This window comes from Chrysemys picta, chromosome 22, assembly GCF_011386835.1.
Source record: "Chrysemys picta bellii isolate R12L10 chromosome 22, ASM1138683v2, whole genome shotgun sequence".
Taxonomy (NCBI): domain Eukaryota; kingdom Metazoa; phylum Chordata; order Testudines; family Emydidae; genus Chrysemys; species Chrysemys picta.
The window spans coordinates 6,326,901-6,341,632 of NC_088812.1; the positions used below are offsets into that span (position 1 = coordinate 6,326,901).

A 14,732-nucleotide genomic window follows, 5' to 3' on the forward strand; every position below is an offset into this window, starting at 1 on the left:
CCACACATGTGCCCAGCCCCTTCTCCGCATCCTCTGCCCACAAGCTGGTCTCTGTGAAAGGAACCGTCCCCCCTCCCCGTCCTAGGGGACTGAGCCGCAGTGGGGTGGGGCGGGGGCTGTGGAATCATCCCAGCCCTATCTCCCCTCAACCCTCTCCCCCCAGCTGTGCGTGATTTTGGTGTGTGTTGGGGGAGAATCCAGCAGGGAGTCCTGGGATGGCCCCACAGTGGCCTCTAGGCACAGACTGCGCCCCCTGCTGCCATCTTCCCAGGGCAGAGAATCCAGCCGTGCAGTAGGAATACAGGCACTGCTGGGCAGTGCTGCCCAGAGGTTGGGGCAAGTGGAGCAATTTGCCCTGGGCCCCGCAGGGGCCCCCAGGAGAATATAGTATTCTATAGTATTGCAAATTTTTTTTATGGAAGGGGTCCCCAAAATTGCTTTGCCTCAGGCTCCCTGAATCCTCTGGGCAGCCCTGCTGCTGGAGGTGGGAGAGACGCCAAGCCCCTGGCTGCCCTGCTCACCCCTTCCCCAGCCTGGCCCCTGCTCCACTCCCAGAGCCAGACCTGGGCACGCTGGTGGCTGTGGCTTTGAGACAACCGGAGACACCCCAGTGGACGGAGAGGCTGGGCTGGGAGGGTGAGAGCCTGGAGTTTAAGCCCTCCCCGGGCCATGGCTGAGACCCAGAGGGACCCTGTCCATGGGGGACAGGGTAGCTGGTGCACCGTCCCAGACCAGTTCCCAGCTCGCTGCCCCCTCAAGCGAGACCTCTGCCTGTGTAACCCCAGACCCTCCATGACCCCAGCAGCAGGACCCACCTTGGCACAGGGTGGTGCTCCCATTGAAGCGGATGTAGCCGGCCCGGCACTCACACCTGTAGTTCCCATTGGTGTTGATACACGTGGCGTTGGGGCCGCAGATATCTGGGGTCTTCTTGCACTCGTCGATGTCTGAGAGGGGAAAGTAGGGGGGGGATGTCACACACAGCACGGCTGGGGGCGCACGGGGGGCGAATGACCATGGAGGTACCCCCCACCGATTGCAGGGGGCGTGGTCTGTCGGTCAGTCTGTCTGCTCCATCTAACCCCCCCATTCTATTCTCCTTTCTTCCCTGCTATTTGCAGGGCCCCAATCCCTGCGGCACAACCCCTCCCCCACCCCCAGATCACGGGGCCCAACCTTTTCCAGACCAGGACCCTGTGATCCCCTCCCTGCACCAGCCCTGACAGAGCGGGGTTAAGGCGGGAGCCCCATCAGCCAGTTAAGCTGCAAAGGGGAAGTGACTTAGGCTGCGTGCAGGGCGCTAGCTAGAAGGAAGCTCGCCTGGGAGGGGACAGGTGGGGCTTCTATACATGCGGCCAGACCCTGCACGGCTGGTAAACGGGTTGTTTGGAAGCCAGCTGGATCCAGGGGATCCCTCTATACCTAACACTGCGCAGTGAGCAGCGGCCCGACAACGTCCATTCCCGGACCCTGCTGTGACCCCCAGGCCCAGGGCCCCGCGGGGCGAATCCACCGAGCCCTCGGACGGATGACGCCAGCTCGACACTCGCTGCCGATCCGGCCTATGGAAGCCGGAAGAGACCCGCCCAGCCTGACCCCCAGCATAGCCCCAGCCGGAGTTGCCACCCAGCGGGTCACCAATCCGGCCCCAAACGCAGGGGACTTTACTGCCCTCACTGCCTCCTGGGGCCTTTCACCGCTGTGGAGAGTCTGATCTGACAGATGGGCCCCGCCCTGCCCGGGCACAGAGAGCACTGCCGTGATCTAGCCAAACGCTGGAGGGCCCAGTAGCATAGCTAGTGGGGTTCAGGGGAAGCAGCCGCTTCCCCTGACCACATTCCCCAAAAGTGGCGCCTGCAGAACGGAGCCGCGGGCTCCCGGTGCTCCGGCTGGGACTCCGGCCCTGAGAGCGTGGCCGAGGGTCTCAGTGCCCCGGACAGCACTCCGGAAGGGGAAGCGGGGTGGCCCTGTGCATGCGCCGCTCCGTCTTTCTGCGGCATTTCGGCGCATGCGCAGGGCTGCCGAAAAACCACCGAAGGACCGGTGCCTTTTTTCTCCGCTGCTCCTCCTCAGCTGCAACCGTGGCTACGCCACTGGGAGGGCCGTGCACCCGCCAGGCTGCCAACGTGGGTAGCGCCAGCTGCCGGGCAAAGGGGGATACACGGGGGATGTCGGGGATCCATGGTGCAGCGGGGTCATTCACCCCATGCAGGGAGTGGGGTTTTCTACCTAGAGACCCGACCTGTATGTGCAGAGACGCACTCGTTCCGGCCAGCCCCTGAGGAGCCTGCAGTCCTGTCTGGGGCAATGAGAGCTGGAGAAGCAGAGCTGGGACGAAAACCCCTTGAAGTCAGTGGTGCTGCACCAATTTACACCACTGGGGCTCTGGCCCCCGCTTTGTGACCATTTCACATACGGCAGCACTGAGTTGGTGGCGACGCATGGGGGATGGGCGCATCGTCAGTCATTCCCATGACCGAAACACCCAGAAATCCCAGCCAGGAATGAGTGCTGGAATTGGACACTGCTGTGGGAGGGGAAGGGGGGGCGGGAGAGACGCCTGGCCCCTGACAGGCCTGCTCACCCTCCTCCCCGGCATGGACCCTGCTCCGCTCCCAGAGCCAGACCTGGGCACACTGGTGTCTGTGGCTCAGAGACAACCAGAAACACCCCAGTGGATGCACAGGCTGGGCTGGGGGGAGGTGAGGGCCTGAAAGCTGAGCCCCCCGACCCAGGGTTGAGACGCAGAGGGACCCCGTCCATGGGGGGCAGGGGAGCTGGCGCACCGTCCCAGACCAGTTCTCAGCTTGCTGCCCCCTCGGGCAAGACCTCTGCCTGTGTAGCTCCAGACCCTGCCCAGCTCCCCTGGTGCCCCCTCCATGCCCCCCACGGCAGGACCCACCTTGGCAAAGGGTCGTGTTCCCGTCGGAGGGGATGTATCCGGCCCGGCACTTACACCAGTAGCTTCCGTAGGTGTTGACACATGTGCCGCTGGGGCTGCAGATATCTGGGGTCTTGCGGCACTCGTCGATGTCTGGGAAGGGACAGCGGGGAGAGGGAGGAGGGGGTCACACACAGAAGGGCTGGGGGTGCATTGGGGGCAAATGACCATGGAGGCACCCCCCACCGATTGCAGGGGGCGTGGTCTGTCGGTCAGTCTGTCTGCTCCATATAACCCACCCCCCGTTCAATTCTCCTTTCTTCCCTGCTATTTGCAGTGCCCCAATCCCTGCAGCGCAACCCCTCCCCCACCCCCAGATCGGGGGGCCCAACCTTTTCCAGACCAGGACCCTGCGATCCCCTCCCTGCACCAGCCCTGACAGAGCGGGGTTAAGGGGGGGCCCGATCAGCCTGTTATGCTGCAAAGGGGAAGTGACTTAGGCTGCGTGCAGGGCGCTAGCTAGAAGGAAGCTCACCTGGGAGGGGACAGGTGGGGCTTCTCTACAGCCCGAGGGCTGGGCCCAGTGGTGGGGGCCTGCGGCAGGGTGGGCTAGAAAGGCACGAGTGGGGGCTAGGAGCCCCGGAGGAAGGGTTTCACTAGCAGGCATAGGAGAGAGGGGTCTGACTTTGAAAGGCTCCCCCAGAATGGGGATCAGAGTGTGACCTGGCCGGACGGCCGAGATACGGGGCAGTCGCGACTCCGGGAGCTGCAATGGTGGACGAGAAGAAAGGGGGCGCTGAACTGGAGCGAGTCACCAGAAGGGGGCGCCACACTCAGCATTACAGACCCCAGCCCTATGGGTCCCTCCCCGTTCGGGATACACCCAGCACCGCCCCTCCCATGGAGAACTAGGAGAAGGGTGGGTGGGGCCTGGAGGCTGAGCTCCCCCGAGCCAGGGCTGAGTCCCAGAGGGACCCCGTCCATGGGGGGCGCATTATCCCAGACCAGTTCCCAGCTTGCTGCCCCCTCGGGCAAGACCTTTGCCTGTGTAACCCAGACCGTGCTCAGCCTCCCCAGGTGTCCCCTTCATGCCCCCAGCGGCAGGACCCACCTTCGCACAGGGTCGTGTTCCCGTTGGAGGGGACGTATCCGGCCCGGCACTCACACCTGTAGCTCCCGTTGGTGTTGATACACATGGCGTTGGGGCCGCAGATACCTGGGGTCTTCTTGCACTCGTCGATGTCTGAGAGGGGAAAGCGGGGGGAGGGGCGTGTCACATAGGGTTACCATTCGTCCGGATTCCCCCGGACATGTCCGGCTTTTTTCAGTTAAAAATAGCGTCCGGGGGGAATTTGTCAATGTCCGGACTTCCCCCGCCCCCCATGCAGAGCGTGCGGGGCTTACAGGGCAGCCGGCCGGATGGTGCCACTCGCACGGGCTCCGGCAGCCGGAGCCCTTCCTTTACTTCCCCCTCCTCTCCCCTGCAACTTGAGACCACTCCCCTCCTCTCCCTCCCTCCCCCTCCCTCCCTGCATTCGCAGATCGCCGGCCGGCCATCGCCTCGGCCTCCGGCAGTCTGGAGCTCCGACCCTGCTCCCCTCCCCCGCTGCCGAGTGCGCCGCTCTGCAGCACAGTAAGGGGGCCGGGGGTCAGAGAAGCGGCAGGGAGGTTCTGGGGGGGGGTAGTCAAGAGACAGGGAGCAGGGGGGAGGGTTGGATGGGTCAGGAGTTCGGGGGGGGCTGTCTGGGGGATGGGGGTGTAAGGTTTTGGGCAGAGTACAGGTGGGGGGGTCTCAGGAGGGGGCAGTTAGGGGACAAGGAACAGGGAGGCTTAGGTAGGGGGTGGGGTTCTGCAGGGCAGTTAGGAGCAGGGGTCCCAGGAGGGGGCAGTCAGGGGACAAGGAGCGGGGGGGTGGGGGGCTGGGAGTTCTGGGGGGGCTGTCAGGGGGCAGGAGTGGGGAGAGGGATCGGAGCAGTCAGGGGACAGGGAGCAGAGGGGTTTAGATGGGTCAGGAGTTCTGCGGGGGGGGCTGTCAGGGGGCAGGGGTGGGGAGAGGGATTGGAGCAGTCAGGGGACAGGGAGCAGAGGGGTTTAGATGGGTCGGGAGTTTTGGGGGGGCTGTCAGGGGGTGGGGAGTGGTTGGATGGGGCGTGGGAGTCCCAGCGGTCTGTCTGGGGGTGGGGGTGTGGATAAGGGTTGGGGCAGTCAGGGGACAGGGAGGGGGTAGGGTCCTAGGGGGCCAGTTAGGATGTGGGGAAGGTCTCAGGAGGGGGCAGTCAGGGGACAAGGCGTGGGGGGGAGGGTTGGGGGTTCTGAGGGGGCAGGAAGTGGGAGGGAGTGGAAGGGGCAGGGGCGGGGCTAGGGCAGGACAGGGGCGGGGCTCCTCCCGTCCTCTTTTTTGATTGTTGAAATATGGTAACCCTAGTGTCACACAGCACGGCTGGAGGCGCACGGGGGGTGAATGACCATGGAGGCACCTTCCACCGATTGCAGGGGGCGTGGTCTGTCGGTCGGTCTCTCTGCTCCATCTAACCCTCCTCCCCATTCTATTCTCCTTTCTTCCCTGCTATTTGCAGGGCCCCAATCCCTGCGGCACAACCCCTCTCCCACCCCCAGATTGGGGGCCCAACCTTTTCCAGACCAGGACCCTGCGATCCCCGCCCCGCACCAGCCCTGACAGAGCGGGGTTAAGAGGGGGCCCGATCAGCCTGTTATGCTGCAAAGGGGAAGTGACTTAGGCTGCGTGCAGGGCGCTAGCTAGAAGGAAGCTCGCCTGGGAGGGGACAGTTGGGGCTTCTATACAGCCCGAGGGCTGGGCCCAGTGGTGGGGGCCTGAAGCGAGGGGGGCTAGGAAGCCCCGAGGGGGGTAGGAGCCCGGAGGAAGGGTTTCGCTAGCAGGGATAGGAGAGAGGGGTCTGACTTTGAAAGGCTCCCCGAGAATGGGGATCACAGCGTGACCTGGCCGGACGGCTGAGACACGGGGCAGCTGCGACTCCGAGAGCTGCAATGGTGGAAGAGAAGAAAGGGGGCGCTGAACTGGAGCGAGTCACCAGAAGGGGGCGCCACACTCAGCATTACAGACCCCAGCCCTATGGGTCCCTCCCCGTTCGGGATACACCCAGCACCGCCCCTCCCATGGAGCACTAGGAGAAGGGTGGGTGGGGCCTGGAGGCTGAGCTCCCCCGAGCCAGGGCTGAGGCCCAGAGGGACCCCGTCCATGGGGGGCGCATTATCCCAGACCAGTTCCCAGCTTGCTGCCCCCTCGGGCAAGACCTCTGCCTGTGTAACCCAGCCCCTGCCCAGCCCCCCAGGTGCCCCCTCCATGCCCCCCGCGGCAGGACCCACCTTGGCACAGGGTCGTGTTCCTGTTGGAGGGGACGTAGCCGGCCCGGCACTCACACCAGTAGCTCCCGTTGGTGTTGATACACGTGGCTTTGGGACCGCAGATACCTGGGGTCTTCCTGCACTCGTCGATGTCTGAGAGGGGAAAGCGGGGGGAGGGGCGTGTCACATAGGGTTACCATTTGTCCGGATTCCCCCAGACATGTCCGGCTTTTTTCAGTTAAAAATAGTGTCCGGAGGGAATTTGTCAATGTCCGGACTTCCCCCCCATGCAGAGCGTGCGCGGCTTACAGGGCAGCCGGCCGGATGGTGCCACTCACACGGGGCTCCGGCAGCCAGAGAACTTCCTCCGCTTCCCCCCTCCACTCCCCTGCAACTTGAGACCACTCCCCTCCTCTCCCTCCCTCCCCCCTGCCTGCATTCGCAGATCGCCGGCCGGCCGTTCGCCTCGGCCTCCGGCAGTCTGGAGCTCCGACCCTGCTGCCCTCCCCCGCTGCCGAGTGCGCCGCTCTGCAGCACAGTAAGGGGGCCGGGGGTCAGAGAAGCGGCAGGGAGGTTCTGGGGGGGGGTTGTCAAGAGACAGGGAGCAGGGGGGAGGGTTGGATGGGTCAGGAGTTCAGGGGGGGCTGTCTGGGGGTTGGGGGTGTAAGGTTTTGCGCAGTCAGGGTACAGGTGGGGGGGGTCTCAGGAGGGGGCAGTTAGGGGACAAGGCACAGGGAGGCTTAGGTAGGGGGTGGGGTTCTGGAGGGCAGTTAGGAGCAGGGGTCCCAGGAGGGGGCAGTCAGGGGACAAGGAGCAGGGGGGGGGTAGGGGGCTGAGAGTTCTGGGGGGGAGCTGTCAGGGGGCAGGAGTGGGGAGAGGGATCAGAGCAGTCAGGGGACAGGGAGCAGAGGGGTTTAGATGGGTTGGGAGTTCTGGGGGGGGCTGTCAGGGGGCAGGAGTGGGGAGAGGGATCGGAGCAGTCAGGGGACAGGGAGCAGAGGGGTTTAGATGGGTTGGGAGTTCTGGGGGGGGCTGTCAGGGGGCAGGAGTGGGGAGAGGGATCGGAGCAGTCAGGGGACAGGGAGCAGAGGGGTTTAGATGGGTCGGGAGTTTTTGGGGGGGCTGTCAGGGGGTGGGGAGTGGTTGGATGGGGCATAGGAGTCCCAGGGGTCTGTCTGGGGGTGGAGGTGTGGATAAGGGTTGGGGCAGTCAGGGGACAGGTAGGGGGTAGGGTCCTAGGGGGCCAGTTAGTATGTGGGGAAGGTCTCAGGAGGGGGCAGTCAGGGGACAAGGCGTGGGGGGGAGGGTTGGGGGTTCTGAGGGGGCAGGAAGTGGGAGGGAGTGGAAGGGGCAGGGGCGGGGCTAGGGCAGGACATGGGCGGGGCTCCTCCCGTCCTCTTTTTTGATTGTTGAAATATGGTAGCCCTAGTGTCACACAGCAGGGCTGGAGGCGTACGGGGGGTGAATGACCATGGAGGCACCTTCCACCGATTGCAGGGGGCGTGGTCTGTCGGTCAGTCTGTCTGCTCCATCTAACCCTCCTCCCCATTCTATTCTCCTTTCTTCCCTGCTATTTGCAGGGCCCCAATCCCTGTGGCAAAACCCCTCTCCCACCCCCAGATCGGGGGCCCAACCTTTTCCAGACCAGGACCCTGCGATCCGCTCCCTGCACCAGCCCTGACAGAGCGGGGTTAAGGGGGGGCCCGATCAGACAGTTATGCTGCAAAGGGGAAGTGCAGGGCGCTAGCTAGAAGGAAGCTCGCCTGGCAGGGGACAGGTGGGGCTTCTATACAGCCCGAGGGCTGGGCCCAGTGGTGGGGGCCTGAGGCGAGGGGGGCTAGGAAGCCCCGAGGGGGGTAGGAGCCCGGAGGAAGGGTTTCGCTAGCAGGGATAGGAGAGACAGGTCTGACTTTGAAAGGCTCCCCCAGAATGGGGATCACAGCGTGACCTGACCGGACGGCTGAGACACGGGGCAGCTGCGACTCCGGGAGCTGCAATGGTGGAAGAGAAGAAAGGGGGCGCTGAACTGGAGCGAGTCACCAGAAGGGGGCACCACACTCAGCGTTACAGACCCCAGCCCAATGGGTTCCCTCCCCGTTCGGGATACACCCAGCCCCGCCCCTCTCATGGAGCACTAGGAGAAGGGTGGGTGGGCTGTGCCCAGGGAAGTGCAGGGGAATTGGATGGTGTCCCTTTAATCTAGTTTCTTTGCTCTCTGGTGGCGCTCACGGGGGTCGATGGCAGAAGCCTGCAGACCCCCACATGCGGCCAGGCCCTGCACGGCTGGTAAACGGGTTGTTTGAAGCCAGCTGGATCCAGGGGATCCCCCTACTCCTAACACTGCGCAGTGAGCAGCGGCCCGACAACGTCCATTCCCGGACCCTGCTGTGACCCCCAGCCCCAGGGCCCCGCGGGGCGAATCCACCAAGCCCTCGGACGGATGACGCCAGCTTGACACTCACTGCCGATCTGGCCTGTGGAAACTGAAGCCGGAAGAGACCTGCCCAGCCTGACCCCCAGCATAGCCCCAGCCGGAGTCGCCACCCAGCGGTTCACCAATACAGCCCCAAACGGAGGGGACCTTACGGCCCTCGATGCCTCCTGGGGCCTTTCACCGCTGTGGAGAGTCTGATCTGACAGACGGGCCCCGCCCTGCCTGGGCACAGAGAGCTCTGCTGCGATCTAGCCAAACAAACGCTGGAGGGCTGTGCAGGGCCAGTGAAAGGAAGTTTCGTGCCCTAGGCGAAATTTCCACTTTGCGCCCTCCCCTCAGCCCTGCGGCAGCTCCTCCCCCCGCCCTGAGGCGCCCCCCCCACGGCAGCTGATTGGCGCTGCAAGTCTGGGAGGCGGGAGAAGTGGAGCGGCCCAGGAATGCTGTAAAAAATTGGGAGCACCGCTTTTTGGCGCCCCCAAATCTTGGCGCCCTAGGCAACCGCCTAGTTTGCCTTAATGGGGCCTGGGGCCGTGCACCCGCCAGACTGCCAACGCGGGTAGCGCCAGCTGCCAGGCAAGGGGGGATACACGGGGGATGTCGGGGCTCCATGGTGCAGCGAGGTCACTCACCCCATGCAGGGAGTGGGGTTTTCTACCTAGGGACCCGGCTTGTACGTGCAGAGACGCACTCGTTCCGGCCAGCCCCTGAGGAGCCTGCAGTCCTGTCTGGGGCACTGAGAGCTGGAGAAGCAGAGCTGGGACGAAAACCCCTTGAAGTCAGTGGTGCTGCACCAATTTACACCACTGGGGCTCTGGCCCCCGCTTTGTGACCATTTCACATACAGCAGCACTGAGTTGGTGGCGACGCATGGGGGACGGGCACATCGTCTGTCATTCCCGCGGGTTGGGGGAAGCGGTTGAGCCGCTGCGGAAATGGCCATGACCGATTCTCCCGGAAATCCCAGCCAGGAACGAGTGCTGGAATTTGACATTTGCCTGCTTATTAACCCAACATTTCAGCTGTCCAATCAGGAAGCAGAGAAAGTCCATGGGACTCAGGCAACCAATTGACAACATCAGTGACAAGTTTTTGGAGTCAAGTATCAGAGGGGTAGCCGTGTTAGTCTGAATTTGTAAAAAGCAACAGAGGGTCCTGTGGCACCTTTAAGACTAAAGAAGTACTGGGAGCATAAGCTTTCGTGGGTAAGAACCTCACTTCTTCAGATGCAAGCCTTGCATCTGAAGAAGTGAGGTTCTTACCCACGGAAGCTTATGCTCCCAGTACTTCTGTTAGTCTCAAAGGTGCCACAGGACCCTCTGTTGCTTTTTTAAGTTTTTGGAGCAAACAGTTTGCCAATAAAATCACACACATTTATCCACCGAAACAGTCGAAGGGTCGGCCGGTGAACGAGCAGGTTTGGATCAGCATGCAGAGCTGTTCTGCTGCCTCCCCCTGGCGTTCAGATCAGCAGTGGCCTATCAGTCACCATCCCTGGGGACAGATGGGTGGCGATCTTTCTTGAGGAAGTAGGGGCAGGGCCACAGAAGAAAGCTAAGCTCTCCCCGATATTTTTGCTTCTCACAGAAATCCTTGTGGCTAAAATCCCCTTCACCTGGACGTCAGCAAACAGGTCAATCAGCGGGGAGAATCAAGAGCACTCACGGGTCCTTCCCTTGGGCTGTGTTCCAGCAGCTCTGTCTCAGACTCCCCTTCTCTCTCTTCCCCGTGACATCGTTTTGCTATTTCCCACTATGCCCCTTCCCCTCAGTCGTTATTTGCATAAAGGCAGCACCCAGCGCGCTGCACACACACTGCCATAAAGAGCTTCTGGTCTAAATAAAGAAGAGGTGGGAGAGAAAACTGAGGCAGGGAATTGCCCGAGGGCACCCAGCAGTAACAGAGCTGGGACTAGAACCCAAGTCTCTGTCTCACACCCAACCTGCTAGACCTGTCTCTTTCACCTTGTTTCCTTCATAGAAGGCCAAGAATGTGTCTCCACTGCCTCACCATGCAGATTTTACCCTCTGCTCCCCCTCATTGAGAGGAGCTTTGTGTCTCCTGGCTCACGGCTGGGAGTGCATCAGGGCTGGAAAAAATCCATTGTTCTTTGGCAGGAAACTCAACTTTTGCTACATTGTTAGACCTCTTGGAAGGCAATGGGCCTACGCCAGGCCTCTGAGGGGCTTGTATGGGCCAGCCTCTAGCGAAGGCCACTGAGCCACGGAAGAAGGAGAGAGCAAGTTTGTCCTGCTCTAGTGGCTGGTTCCCATAAGTAGATAACAGCCTACTACAATGACTTGTTACTGGAGTTACTCCCTTAGCTCCAGCAGCTGCGATGTGCGCTTTCAGCAGGTAGTTCCTGGGTTTGATTCCTACTAATGACCCAAAGTGGCTCCTTTGTGATACTAGTTCCTTCCCCAGCCTTAGCAGCTGTTTAGGTTAATGGGGTTCCAGAAACTAATGGGCTTGTTGAGCCCAAGCTGTATTAAAGGTTGATCCAACACAGAGTCCTCGGCTCCGTCTCAGCCCAGTTTGCTTTGCAAAGACCTGCCCTGCCCCCACCTCAAAGCTCTGCTACGAAAGAGCATCTTGGGCTCTGATTGCAGCTGCAGGTTTGGGGGGATGTTGCAGCTTCTAATGACATCCCCAAGGCCCTACGCTCCTGCCTCAGGGGAATTAAGCAGCATGTCAAGAGAAATGGCGACGTTCAGTCCCCGGGCTCAGTTTCCAATGTGTAAGACAGGCTGGGAGTCAGAACAGATACTTTGCCCGGGTGTGGCGCAGAGAAAGAGCGAGACCTCAGGGCAACCTGGTTAGTTTCCCCATCCAGGCATGGGGTTAGTTTCAGAGATCCTGGGTAAGCTCAGTGGCCGTGCATTAACAGCATCGCCAACGCCAAGCAATCAATAAAAGCCCCAAACCGTGAGCCAGGCTGCCAAAAAGTCATGAGGTTAGTTTAAAAATCACAAGATTTTTTTAAAAAAATTCGTTTTGGCTTTGTTTTGTTTGACTCTGGTTTGGGAGCTGTCGCTCACCCCAGCATAACGTTTGGCAGTTTTAACTCCAGGCCCTAATTTTGATTTTAGCCAAAAGCAGAATCACATGACTCCGGGAGGTGGGGCTTTAAGGAAAAGCCACGCGTTAGCAACACTGCAGAAAAGCCAGAAACATCATGCCTTTGTCACGACTGTTTCCAGCTCCCATTGTACCTGTGCAGATCTTAGACGAATCCTTTTGACTCTTCCCAAATCCCCAACTGCATTTACACATGTAACTCCCTGGCATGTTGATGCAGTTCCCGTGGGGCTCACAGATTCTGGCGTTTCGCTGGCACTCATCAATGTCTGCAAGGAGAGAGAAAGCGCTAGGTCAGGCTGATCTAGGACCTGTACCTTGGGCACTGGGGTGACGCTGCTGGGGGATAATCCAGGCGTCCGACATGCACCGTGCTCTGGGGAGACGGGGCTGGTTAGAGCCAGGAGTTCAGTTACTGGGTCAGTGACCGGGAGCGAGTTGGCTATTGTCCGGAATGAGCCGCTCCAGCTGGGAAGGGAAAAGCAGCCCTGCCAGGACACGCGCACTGTGCTGTATGTGGACCATCCATGAGCTTCCCAGGCTCGGGGGCACTAGCAGCCTGGATTCTGTGTGCTGGGGACAGTGAGGGCCCCACCCATCTCCCCGGCGCTTCCCTGCGAACCTAGGGGTTTATTCCCATTCCAATCACCGCGGCAGGGGAGATCCTGGCCCCACGCGCTGGGGCAGCAGTTCAGGGTCATGGCTGATCACAGCCCTGGTGAGTGGATCCGGTGCCTTTGCTGCAGCCAGCAGCAGCGTCTGGTGCAGCACCAGGCCTGGAACGAGCCCAGCGGTGTGTGCATGGGGGGGGAGGGGAACTGAGCAGGGTGCGGTCGGGGCCAGGGGAGAGCTCACCCTGGCAGGTGTTCTCATTCATATACGTGAACTTGGCTTTCCCAGAGCTGGGCTCGTAGCCATCGATGCAGGTGCAGGAGTAATTCCCAGGCACATTGGTGCAGTTTGCGTGGGGTCCACAGTCTGTCGGGCCCTGACACTCGTCAATATCTGCAGCACAAGAGGGGATGTTCTGTACAGTCCTGGCAGGGAGACGTTCCTGTATCACCCACCTGTACTGAGCTGGGTAATGGGACCCAGGCAACTGGGACCCAGGGATCTTAACAATCACAGGCCTGAGTCTCAGCTACACTCAGGCCACACTACGCTGCTCCAGCAGCTGAACGGCCACTTGAGAATATGGTGTATTCAAATCTGTGTTAGCATCAGAAGCTCTCACTTTACATCTGCAAGGGGTTTTCCTGGACCTGCTTGTGGGCTAGGGGGCTCGGGTGACAAGCATGTGATCTGGGGTTTTCAGCCGTGTGTCTGCTAAAGGGCCCAGCCTAGAGCAAAGTGGGGTTAGTTGTGCCCGTCTGCCTTCAGGAGCAGCCTGCTTTGTCTCTCTCTGTTTGGGATCCTCGTGTGCTGGGGTTCTGGATTCTAAGAATAACCCTGTGTTGAGCTGCAGCCTGCCAGCGAGAGGTTGTGACGCTTTGTTTCTAACTGTGTGTGTGCTGTGAACATAACAGAGGGAAGGGGACCTTCCGACGCCAGAACAGCCACTGTGGCCTCTATGGGCCAAGCCCCAATGGGGCCAAGATTTGGGGAGATTTAGGAGTCCACGTGTGAAGCTGAGTTGCCCAAGGGGTGGGAACACTGGGACTTGGCAGAAATCCCCCTCAGGTTCCAATCACAGAGGAATACACAGGCATTGCCAGCCTGGGTCAACCCCAGGGCCCATCTACCCTGGTATCCCGTCTGCGACGGGTGCTACAGAGGAAGATGTAAGAGTCCCGCAGCAGCAGCCGGGGGATAATCTGCCCCCATGAAGGTCTCCTCCTGGTCTCTAATAGTCAGAGTTCAGCTAAAGCCCTGAAGTGGGAGCTTTACCCTCCCTCCCAGAATTACTGCCCATTAACTAGCACAGCTCTAGGCATTGTCGTTCCCCATAGAAACAGCCAGTCCCTCTTTAAAACTGACACATTCACAGCCTCCAGGCCGCGGTAGCAGTGAGTTCCAGAGGCTACTGCTGCCCCGGGTGGAGGAGTATTTCCTTGTATTGACTTTGAATTTGCCCCTTTCCAATTCAATTCACTCCACACTCTGCCCCTTGCTCATTGGAATTTCTAAAGCTTGTGATTTTCTAAGCGAATCTGATTTTGTTTAGTGCCTGGGATTGTCGTCACGAGCTCAGCCATGCACTTGAGACCCACTGGAGCCGAGTTAAGTGCGTAGCTGGGCAGGACTGGAGCTAAGCATGTGCTTTGCTGACTCGGGGGGCTCAGGGAGCACAGACAGGGACCAGCACAAAGCGATTTAGTAGCTGGCAGCTTCCAGCGGCCCCCGGTGGAGACACCAGCATGTGGGTATCCCCTGCCAGGGGACTGGCATTGGTACATGCGCCAGCTTCACCAGCGCAAAGGGGTCTCCCAATCCACTGCACTGCGAGCCCAGAGAGACCTCTCGGTCTGTGCCCTGGGCAAACTCCCTACCCTGGGGGAGCGACGCGGAGCTGGCCAGCCCATGTGTCCCCGCGCCATGCCGCTGGAACTCGGGGTGCCTCAGGGAAGCCTGGGGCTGGGCTGGCAATGCCAGTCACAGCACATGGCCCCTCACAGCGCTGCCCTCCAGGGAGCTTGGGGCAGTGGGAGGGTCCCTCGAACTAGCAGCTGCACCCCCTAGAGGCCAGAAGAGAGCATGGTTGCCCGCCCCCAGTGGAAGCGGGATCTGGCTGGGTAGGTGCATGCACCAGAGACAGGCACACAGAGCAGAACTGACTCCCCCCAGCAGGGGGCAGCAGGGACACACAGAACAGAACTCATTCCCTGCAGCAGGGGGCGGCAGCAGCCTCCCCTCACTCCCCCCAGCAGGGATACACCCAGCCCGTCAGTGATATGGGTGTAATAGATCCTCTCCCAGCAGGGGGAGCAGTGACCTCCCCAGCCCCACACATGTGCCCAGCCCCTTCTCCCCATCCTTTGCTCACAAGCTGGTCTCTGTGAAAGGAACCCTCCCCCCTCC

The 14,732-nt window shown here is 61.0% G+C and overlaps 1 protein-coding gene across 1 annotated transcript in view; it reads right to left on the bottom strand.

The window, feature by feature from the left end:
- The window catches only part of LOC101947201 (adhesion G protein-coupled receptor E1-like), a 125,965-nt gene that overhangs the window by 23,421 nt on the left and 87,812 nt on the right, over positions 1 to 14,732 (bottom strand). The window contains exons 7-12 of the mRNA XM_065576470.1: positions 12,596 to 12,719; positions 11,849 to 12,003; positions 6,227 to 6,358; positions 3,993 to 4,124; positions 2,903 to 3,034; positions 816 to 947 (exon numbers count right to left, since the gene is read on the bottom strand). Coding sequence (XP_065432542.1) covers positions 816 to 947; positions 2,903 to 3,034; positions 3,993 to 4,124; positions 6,227 to 6,358; positions 11,849 to 12,003; positions 12,596 to 12,719 — 807 coding nt within the window. The remainder of the gene's footprint in view (positions 1 to 815; positions 948 to 2,902; positions 3,035 to 3,992; positions 4,125 to 6,226; positions 6,359 to 11,848; positions 12,004 to 12,595; positions 12,720 to 14,732) is intronic.